General features: G+C 40.2%; 1 protein-coding gene across 9 annotated transcripts in view; it reads right to left on the minus strand.

Moving 5' to 3' along the window:
• Window positions 1-1,185: 1,185 nt before the first annotated feature.
• MSANTD2 (Myb/SANT DNA binding domain containing 2) overlaps window positions 1,186-11,171 on the minus strand; it is a 33,229-nt gene continuing 23,243 nt past the window's right edge. For 4 of the 9 annotated variants that reach the window (XR_013404362.1, XM_001110466.5, XM_028834123.2 and 1 more), the window contains 3 exons: window positions 9,165-9,264; window positions 7,476-7,536; window positions 1,186-2,504 (listed from right to left, as the gene is read on the minus strand). Coding sequence is in view for 7 of the 9 variants with exons in the window: in XM_001110466.5 (XP_001110466.3) it covers window positions 1,652-2,504; window positions 7,476-7,536; window positions 9,165-9,264 (1,014 nt within the window). In the remaining 2 variants the exon portion in view is untranslated. Of the gene's footprint in view, window positions 2,505-7,475; window positions 7,537-9,164; window positions 9,999-11,171 lie in introns of all 9 variants that reach the window. The other 5 variants (XR_013404361.1, XM_001110423.5, XM_077964578.1 and 2 more) reach the window with 2 other exon arrangements.

Raw genomic sequence — 11,171 nt, forward strand, 5'->3', positions numbered from 1 at the left:
GAGAGTTCTTACCTGGATTTGCAGCCCACTTTAAGCAGAGTACCTGAGAGATGCTGGGAAATCATAAAGATAAATAACCAATCCAACAAGTTCCTGCCATGAGACCAAAGTGATCCTTGACTACTCTGTTAGTAAGCGATTCTCAGCCCAGAGTACTAACCTGTAAGTGGAGTGGTGATTGGCCCATTAGAAATATCTGAAAGATCTAAATGTGACAGCTACCTTCCTAATGGACTTATACCTGTCAATTCCCTCTCCTAAAAAAATACTTTTGGGCTGGCCCCACTGGCTCATACCTGTAATCCCAGCACTTTGGGAAGCCAAGGTGGGAGGATTGCTTGAGGACAAAAGTTTGAGACTAGCTCGGTGGAAACATAGCACAATCCCTGTCTCTACCAAAAAAAGGAAAAAAAAAGTGAAAACATTGCAGGTGTGGTGGCACTCGAGAATGTAGTCTCAGCTGCTCAGGAAGCTTTGAGGCAGGAGGATTACCTGAGCCCCGGAGTTTGAGGCTGCAGTGAGCTATGATTGCACTCCTGCACTCCACCCTAGGTGACAGCAAGACCTTGGGTGACAGAGCAAGACCCTATCTAAAAAAAAAAAAAAAGATATTTCTACTAGATCTTCCTTCCTTTTGAGAGACAGCAAGATTATATCAATTTTCCAGTTGTACTCCTTGAGAGCTGCCCCTGAGTACGGAGTGTAAAAGATGATGAATGAGTCTTTTACAAATTCGTGTACTTAGGGTCAAAAGGATTATCCCAGTCATTTTTAAAAGAATTACAAAATGAGATGTCCAGTGACCTTTGGTACTCTGACAATAATGACATTGGTCAGTGAGGTATAGAGAATGAAAGGATGTGAAGATACCCTGCCCTGTTTGTTCTCTTCATTCTTAGCAGTAAAGTCAGAGCACAGCCCCCACTGCCAGTGCGGCCACACTCTGCTACAAAAAGCTCAACTACTACGCCAAGGGGCCAGGAATTACTTTAATTTTTTTTTTTTAAAAAGGTTTAAATGGCAACACAACTGTAAAGTTGGTACATCACAGAAACAAAGGTCTTTGCAGGCAACACTGATTGGAAATAGCAAAACACTTGGTTGGTGAAAAAAATGAAACTAAATTATATACAATAGTAGCTAAGGGTGATATTGAAAAACAGTCTTTTTAACTGTGAATCAAGATTTAACTTGCCATTATCTATTGCTTATTTATTCAGGGTTGTAAATATTACTTATATAGAGACACAGAGATGTGTAAAAATGAAACATTGTGAAAAAAATACAATTTTTCAATTTCATATGAAACTCAAAGTATAAGTTTTGTCCAATATGGAATGTACCTACATTTGTTTATATTAGGGCTCTAAAATCCATTTAAAAATTGTTTTTCTGTTTTTAAAAAAGAAATAGCTGACCCACCATGCAAGTTCGCTATATATCTTGCTTGCTCAAAATGAGCATTTTCAGGTGAGGTCTTATTTTTCTGGCCCAAGTCTACTATGATTCCTTAGAAGTCGTACTGGCCCAACTGAAGAAAGGGTTTCCATGAAGAGTCTGATGGTGGCATCTGGATGAGGGGTGGTCCAGGTAATGGGAAGAGAGTAGAGAAGAAGGAGCTAAGAGCCCAAATCCTTATGAAGGATGACATTCAGTTGTTAAATTTTAAGGGGTATCCAATGGCTTTTTCCAGGCACTCAACTAAAGAGCCTGCAGAAAGAAAATCCCTCTCTACTTCTACAAATTTGATGTAGATGGATTTGGGAGAAACTCCGGGATCCACAATACAGTTCTGAGACAAAAACCCATTAATACCAACCCAATCTTTGCTGAAGGTTTTGGTATTTGCTTGGAAATGTAAAAATAAGCACTGCTGCAGAGTCCTGACCTCAGCAATTCCGAGGTAGCAATAGGTAATTCGGGTGGGTTCTATTTCCACCTGTAATGAGGTTTGTGCTGAAAGGGTTTCCAGGTCAACCCGGCCCTCTTTTCCTGGGTCCAGGGAACGCTGCTCCATGTGTGGTGAGAGGGGCCTCTCAATACATTCTTCATAGCCAATGGCATAAAGGCCTGGGCTTTTAGGAATACCCCCAGGCAATAAATATTGAACAACATTCCCACCAGTTGGTTTGGAGTGGGCAATGGGTATCCAGTCAATTTCCATGTGCAGCTCCAAGCACCTAGCTTCGCTAATAGTGATCTCTAAAAATTTGTAGTAAACATTTTTCCAGTTCATTTTCTGCACTCGGGTCATAATGATCCGTCCTTCAGGCTTCTCAGAGTTGAAGTACTCCCGAAGTCGCTTGCCAAGGGGCACCTGGGAGCTGATCTCAGCATAATGGTAACGGATATCCTCTTTCCAACGGGTGTTATAACCAATTCCAAAAATGGCCAGTTTATTAGAAAGATGGAGCCTTGAAAAGTCTGTCCAGCTCTGAAAAAGTTCCCATTTCAACTGTACCGATTCCAAAATCTGCACAATATTCTGCATGATGTCTCTCTTCCTGGAAAGAGAAATAAAAGTCAAATTCCCTAAGTATCTAGAACAGCAGTGTCAGATAGAACTGTCTGTGATGATGGAAATGTTCTGTATCTGCTCTTCAATGTGGTGGCCACTAGAACATAAAATGTGGCTGAGGTATTACATTTTTAATCATATTTAGTTTAAAATTACATTTAAATAGCCACATGTGACTAGTAGCTACTGTACTGGGCAGTATAAGTCTAGATAATCAACCTATTAAAATGAAAGAAACACACCCCTAGCAAGTTTCTAAGAATTAATGATAAACTGCTTTCCGTGACTTCTATAGCCTCACTGTATAATCAGAATCCATACCTTAGACTCTAGGATTTCAGAAATCTATGGATCATAACATTTTAAAGTGGCTATTATGGCCTTTGGACCTAACTACTTACCAAAATAAGGTGAAAAATGCTGTATTTAGAAAAGAAAAGTATCTGGCATCACTTAAAATAATTAACAGCTTAATTTCTAACCTGGAAATTCAGAAAGTCCAATAATGGACTTTGTGTGTGCTGTGGGAAAATATACAACTGATTATGACTAATGACCTTTTGAAAATGACATTTTCTATTTGTCTGAAATTCATTACTAATCCCAAAATTAAAAGAAGTCAGGTTAGCACAGAATTAAGATCTGGGAATTCAGACGGAAAAGGCTCACATTAGGCTTAGATTTCAAGAGAGTAACATTCAAGATAATAAATTGAGACTGTGCTAGAAAACCCTTTATAAAGAGAAGCAAAAGAATTATTTCAATTTTGACTAGTATACTTAACAGAATAAGACAAAAATGCTGGATTTTTTTTTTTTTAAATTTCACAGGCTGCTTAAATCATGTAACTTGTATATATATGAAGCTATATAAAGTTTGTTTCTCAAGTACAGCAAAACTTTGATACTCGAAGATTGGTTTGTTAAATATTAACTTGGAAAGGAACTATTACCCTCCACATCAATTACAGGTTTAACCTACAAAAACACTCAACCACCACACTTACATACAATCACACACAGGCAAGAGAGGGGTGTGTGTGTGCTAACAGGTTCTTGAAAAAAGGCTCTGGAAGGAGCTCGATCCTTGAGACTTTTCCTGTTACATTCTCATACCTTCTAGGGGAGGAGCTTTAGGAACATTCTGGGGAGGCTTCACATGGCCATTCTCAGTCTGTCCTCTCGCTCTCCTTGACTTCCTTTGCAAGATGGCAAAGAATTAATATTTTGTTATCAGCTGCTTCTTGGAGCTAAGACTGCCCTGAATTTACCGTCTATCCTTTAGTTTGTCTTGAAAGCTTTCAAGTATGGGAGTGGCTATCTAGATGAAATCACTACATTCTCAGGGAATTATTCCCCTTCTCAGAGGAGACAAAAGCACTTGGTCACTTTTATGATGTCTGGTTGTGGTGCTTATGAGGCTAAGACATAGATCATATTTCTGCATAAGTCGATGCTTTAAAGGAAAATTCTCTTTCATAGCTACCATCTTTCCCTGCCCTCCTTTGAAATGTTTTATTGATCTTACAGAGGACTATGCTAAGGAGTTGGGATGGAGAGCAGAGATTTTTGTCTATTATGCTCAGTGAAGTATCCCAATGCCTGACATATAATAGGCACTTGAGAAACGTGTTGAATAAATGAGCAGACTAGGAGATTAGCTAGGTTCAGCTAATCCCACCTATACCTAAGGAGAAAAAGCAATCCCATGCCCAAATCATGTTATTTTATTCAGCATTCTCATGGCACTAATGCTATAGTCAGACCCTGCAAAGAACCGTTTTAAAGAAACTCTTGGCCTACCCAGACCTTGTTCAGAATCTCTCACCCCGAGAGCTAAAACCTGGAGGAGAGGCAGCCAGGCTCGATACTTCTGCAAAGCCTGTCAGTTTCCTGCCCTGCTGATCTGAGCCTGAAGCTGATTTGGACTCAAGATTCACACCAGCATTTCAAAGCTCTGGAGCACAATGAGAACTAGACTCATTAACTGTTATTTAAACATTTATAATTGTTATTTAAACTTTTAAATTACTCATTGTTATTTAAACAATTCCTGAGAACTGTCTGTTAGATTTCCTGGTTTTTCACATTCCAATCACCAGAAAAGTTTAAGAGGTTTGAGGCTGGTGAAGTGAAATCCATAAAATTTGAGTTCATTCCTAGTTATATCAACTGGGCCTCCCGTGAAGGTCCTGAATGATTATAAGGAAGAGATAGGACATTGTAGTGAAAAACCAGTGACTTTTTTTGGAGAGTAAGGGTTTGAAAGTATAGATTTTGTTATAACTTTTTTTTGTTTTTTGGAGATAGGATCTTGCTCTGTCACCCAGGCTGGAATGCATGACTCACCGGAGCCCGGACCTCCCAGACTCAAGTAATTCTCCCGCCTCAGCCTTCTGAGTAGCTGGGACTACAGGCATATGCCACTATACCCAGCTAATTTTAAAATTTTTTGTAGAGATGGGGGTCTATCTATGTTGCCCAGGCTGGTTTTGAATTCCTGGGCTCAAGCAATCCTCCTGTCTTGGCTGCCCAGGATGCTGGGATTACAGGCATGAGCCACCACTCTTTGCCTTGTAATAACTCACTTTTTTTTCGAGACAGAGTCTCACTCTGTTATCCAGGCTGGAGTGCAGTGGCACCATCTCGGCTCACTGCAAACTTTGCCTCTTGGGTTCAAGCGATTCTTGTGCCTCACCCTCACCAGTAGCTGGGATTATAGGTGTGTGCCACCACGCTCAGCTAATTTTTTTTTGAGACAGAATCTGGCACCTCCATGTCCCAGGTTCAAGCAATTCTCTTGACTCAGCCTCCCAAGTAGCTGGGATTACAGGCAACTGCTACCACGCCTGGCTAATTTTTTGTATTTTAGAGACAGGGTTTCACTATGTTGGCCAGGCTGGTCTTGAACTCCTGACCTCATGATCCGCCTGCACCAGCCTCCCAAAGTGCTGCAATTACCGGCATGAGCCACCGCACCAGGCCTAATTTTTGTATTTTTACTAGAGACAGGGTTTCACCATGTTGGCTAGCTGGTCTCAAACTCCTGACCTCAAGTGATCCACCCACCTCAGCCTCCCAAAGTGCGGCGATTAAAGGCGGGCGCGTGAGCCATCATGCCTAACTTATTTTTTTTACAACAACAATCAGTTTCCCTTCCTTTGGTACACTTTGATGTCACACTCCTAAGAGACAACTACTTCCCAATAAGAAATGGCCTTAAACTTACTGATGTGGGCGATTAGTTTCTTTTTTGAGAAATGAAATAATGGCTACCATTTGGGGGAAATACTCCTCATCCCTGAACTCTCACCCTCTTCTCAGACATGGAATCAGATGACAACGGGAATTCTTTGATTCCAAAGAGAGACTCTGAAAAAGAAACGAGCATTTACAAAGGGGAGGTGATAGTGGTGGCTTGCTGAATAAAAACAACTAATGTGGCCGGAAACTGGCTCACGCCTGTAATCCCAACACTTTGGGAGGCCGAGGCAGGTGGATTACTTGAGGTCAGGAGCTCGAGATCAACCTGGCCAACATGGCAAAACCCCATCTCTACTAAAAATACGAAAATTAGTCGGGCATGGTGACGCGCCTGTAGTCCCAGCTACTCAGGCTGGAATTACAGGTGCTCGCAGTGAGCTGAGATTTGCACCACTGCGCTCCAGCCTGGATGATGGAGTAAGACTGTCTCAAACAAACAAACAAACAAACAAAAAACAACTAGTGCTTTCTTGTTGTGCTGCCTGTCACCTATCACAGCCCTTTTTGCCTCTTCTCTGCCATCTCTCTGACATCAAGATCACATGTGTGGGATGAAGCACCCAAGAATGAGTGGGTGCTAACAATACTCCAAGGTTAACAGGTGAAGAAAATGAAAGGTGTTCCTTACTTTCCCTATAAATTTTCTGTCAGTATATTCCCCTCAGTAATTGTATTTAATCAGGGACTCACTTAAAGCTATTAAAAAGAACCACAAATATAATGTCACTGGTAATTCCAAGAACTACGATGTCCTTGCACAAAAGATAATGCTAAACTCGGGGAAGATCAAGTTGTGTGGACCAGGGAGGCCCCTGTCCCTGGACTTTCTTAGACTTTCCTCTAGCAACTGCTTTCTTCTCCAAATGTATAATAGGCCATCTAAGAGCTTTCTTTTTGATTCCCAAAATACTTCAGGTGTCCCTCTGGTCTGCCTCTCATTTCACCTAACCTCAGATAAACTCAGGTTCCTGTGACTCATCTTTGTGCCTTAATTAAACATCCAGATGTCCACATCCACACACAGTCAAACACCATAAACACGCCTGCTTTCCTGTAACACATTTATTTCTTCTTCTATACAAAATTATCAACATTTTAGCTAATCACTGGAAGAGTTAAGCTAAGACGTGAAAGAATGTATAGACATCTGGCTGGGTGCGGTGGGTGGCTCACGCATGTAATCCCAGCACTTTGGGAGGCTGAGGCGGGTGGATCACCAGGTCAGGAGATTGAAACCATCCTGGCTAACACGTTGAAACCCCGTCTCTACTAAATATACAAAAAATTAGCTGGGCGTGTTGGCGGGCATCCACCAACTACATAGCTGCGTAGTCCCAGCTACGCTGGAGGCTGAGGCAGGAGAATGGCGTGAACCCTGGAGGTGGAGCTTGCAGTGAGCAGAGATTGCACCACTGCGCTCCAGCCTGGGTAACCGAGCGAGACAAAAAAAAAAAAAAAAAAAAAAAAAGAAGAATGTATAGACATCACAGTTCTTGGAATTACCAGTGATGCTATGTTTGCGATGCTTTCTAATAGCTTTAAGTGAGTCCCTGATTAAATCTAAAGAATGAATAGACATGCCTCCTTGGTGAATGGCCGGAACTTTCGTAACATGTCTAAATATTTTCTGATCTTCCCAATGGTCATTAAACTTAGGCAGACACACTTTCTGGAAAGGTGAAGCATCTACTTACTGTGCTTCTTCAGAAGACTCTTGTTTTATTTTTAATGTTCTCTTTGTGACAGGTATTTCATCTGAAAAGCAAATATTTTGAAACAAGTTATGTTTTCCTAAGTGGTGGCATGCATGTATGTAGATAAGTAGCTATGTTTACTGATCATCCCATACTTTCCAAAACCAGGCTTTTATTCTAGTGTCAAACACTGTCCAATATCAGATTTATAAATATAGCTCTTATATAATGAGATGCATACATTCATATGCAAGATCAGAAACCAGCTCGACAAGTATAAAATTCTTCAAGGTCACCAGTGGATTTCCAGCTAGGAGCTTAAAGCTTAATTTCACTGCAGACATGATTTTAAAAGGATAAGAATAAAAATAATTCTGTTCTATTTAGATTTTCTATGTAGGTTTTATAAAGCAATTATTCCCCCAATATCAGGATCAACACATTCTGCATATTGCTTTTTTCCCAAAGGTTTGAGTGACTTAACTCTCTACGGCAAAACCAGTGTTATGGAATGCCAAAGTAATTTAGACCTTATTACTCCTTTGAAATTAATCGGTAGTGATCGCTTACCATCTACCCCTTTTATTCTTCTAATCGTTAAGTCCATCTCTTATACGCTGTTAGTCTTATAGTTTTATAATATTTTTAAAACAACATTGCTAAGAAACATATTAGCATTTAGTCCTTTTTCTTTGGAATTAACATTTTTCTATCATCAAGAATTTGGTAAAAAAACAGAGCCCACGGACTTTTATCTAAAGCTCAGGGAGCATGTTTATACTGCCAATCCGACCTATACTTCCTTGGGGGTTGCCTGAGCACCAAGGGCTGGGAGCAAGAACATACCCTTCTAAGTGAGCACTCATTACACAACCTGCTCTTAATGTATAATGGCTGATTGATCAGTACTTCCAAATTATGCAATCAAATTATGAAAATAAAAATTGGAGCATGTAATGAGCAAAGAAACAGAAAAACCCCACAACTACATATACACTCTTAGGCCTTACAAATTTACATTTCATGACCAGGAATTTTATTTTCCATTTTTAATGCCTATGACTGTATAAATCATTCCAGCTACTGCTGGAATGGGATCCCTTAAGAAGTGTGAAGGAATATGATCACACAGTTCAAATATCAGCTCTACTGAAGATAAATGGAGGCTTCCCCTCAATTTTTGTTCAGGCTCAAGTCTGGGAGAAGATCTTTTCCAAATCATAAACAGAAAAGAAAAATATATTTGGGATAAAGGAAGGAATTCCTAAGAACTACATCTACAGCAGTTGGGCCAAGAGTCATTATCTTAGCAGTCATCTTAGAACTAGAAGGTACAGGATACTTAGAATTGCATAGGATGTTACCTGTCACGGAGGGTACTTGTATAGCTGAGAATTAGAAATTCTTCTGTGTCTTTGGGAATCTTGCTGGTAAATAACTTGCCAAATGAACAACATCAAGCACCAGTTGGCAGTTTAAGGCTAAACCAAGGATGCCTATATTGCCCCAAATAGACTGGGACGTGCAAATTCATAAAAGACATATAAGGCAGAGATGCCCTTTATGCCTCGTGCTGGCCACTATAAGGAACAGTACCGAAGATATTTACAGATAAGAAGTACGGGTGCACATACATAAAGGTATAGAAATACACACAAATGTAAGTATCATGTATGTTGGCTTTCTTACCCAATTCCTGATCTGTTGGATAGCCATGGAGATCCTGACTGTGGTTTCCCCAGTCCTCCTGTGAATAGTCCTCCATAGTGCTGCCATCTGACTCCAGCTCCTGGTACAAGCCACTACTGTTAATAAGTACAGGCTGGCAGGGCTGAGCATCCCATCCTCCCTGACCAAACACCTGTTCCAACTGTTCAAATGTGTAACTGCTCTTTCTTTTCCCAACACCATGTTCTTTCACCCGACTGTAACACCTGCGAAGGGTCTAAGACACAAAGTCTTTTGTTATTCCTTTAAAGCTGTACTTCCTCTTCCAGGTACGGACCACAGATATTAATTACTATTAGACAGACACAGACAGACAAACATAGACACATTGTTACAGGAATGCTAGATTTCAAATTCATTATTATATTAGAAAAAAAATACTAATTTAGCATTTACTCAAACATGTTATAATTAAAACAATTATTTTGCAATTAATTATCCATTAAACAACAAGAAACATTACAACATTATTGCATGTACCCCATACACATATTTTTATACCCCCACCCCCATTTAAAAAGAATAAGGGGGGGGAAAAAAAACAAGAAATACCAGCCAGCCAATAGGATGCACACCTGCCACAGAAGAGAGAGAGTTGCTATTGTGCCCAGAATTTGGAAAAAGTGAGGGAAGGGAGGACAGAAAGAAGAATTTCCCAAAGCAAAGAATACCTGACTTACTCTTGATTAAGAAGGAATGAATACGGGGTAAAAATAATTGCCTAAACAAATTAGCTAGTAAAACGTATTACTTACATAGTTGTATTCCTTACTAACTCAGTCTTTGTGGAAGCCGCTAAAATTTGAAACAGAGGTCAAATCAATAATGCTACAAATTCCAGGTCTCAAACATCAATGATCAAGAAACAGTACACTAAGACCTACGTCTAAAACTAGACAATCTACTAGTCCATTCTACCAACTCAAGCTGCCAGATAAACAAACCAACAAATGAAGCCAGTGATTTCTTTTTGGGGGGAAGGACAGGGCAGAGGGGTGTAATTTCACTTCCTTTTCTGCCATGTGACACACAGCAAATAAATATCATTATGCAAGTCCACAGATAAAACCTGAATAATTTTATTCTCTTGTATAACCCTTCCATTTTTACCATGGTCTTTATTTCTAACACATATTTCTGATTATTAGCCCAGTTTCTTGAGTTTAATGGTACATCTAATGCTATCTTATATGGCATTTCAAAAGATAAACCAAGGGCTTAATCCCAGCTTCCAAATTTAGTTAAGTTGCAACCAGTCTCTATCCCATCTCTGCCTCCCTTTGTTCCTTCTAATCTCCCTTCTCATTTACTGAGTTTCACTAAGAATTTTCTTGAAATAAGATCTCTTTTCCCTGGTGGCTACCAAATACTTTCTAACTCAACTGTTCAAAAGTAGTTCACCTCAGACTTAATTTATAGGCACTGCCAGACTAAATTTCTCCTAAACGTGAGATTGCAATCGATAAGCCAATATGTTAATTATTTTCACCAAACTAAAACAACTCTTAGTAATCTCTATAGAGCCTCCAAGGAAGTTCAGTCTCTTTATTTATTTATTTTTTGAGACGGCATCTCGCTCTTGTTGCCCAGGCTGGAGTGCAATGGCGCCATCTCGGCTCACCGCAACCTCCACCTTCTGGGTTCAAGCGATTCTCCTGCCTCAGCCTCCCGAGTAGCTGGGATTACAGGCATGAGCCACAATGCCCAGCTAATTTTGTATTTTTAGTAGAGACGGGGTTTCTCCATATTGGTCAGGCTGGTCTCGAACTCCTGACCTCAGGTGATCCACCCGCCTTGGCCTCCCAAAGTGCTGGGATTACAGGCATGAGCCACCACACCTGGCCAGGAAGTTCAGTATCTTTAATTCACAGTTGACAATCTATAAGATACTCTGTCAGATACTTTAAAAATTTGTCCCTTGAAGCCAGAAATCTAGATGGGTAAAAGGAATAATAAAAGCACAACATG

Source organism: Macaca mulatta, chromosome 14, assembly GCF_049350105.2.
Source record: "Macaca mulatta isolate MMU2019108-1 chromosome 14, T2T-MMU8v2.0, whole genome shotgun sequence".
Lineage (NCBI taxonomy): Eukaryota > Metazoa > Chordata > Mammalia > Primates > Cercopithecidae > Macaca > Macaca mulatta.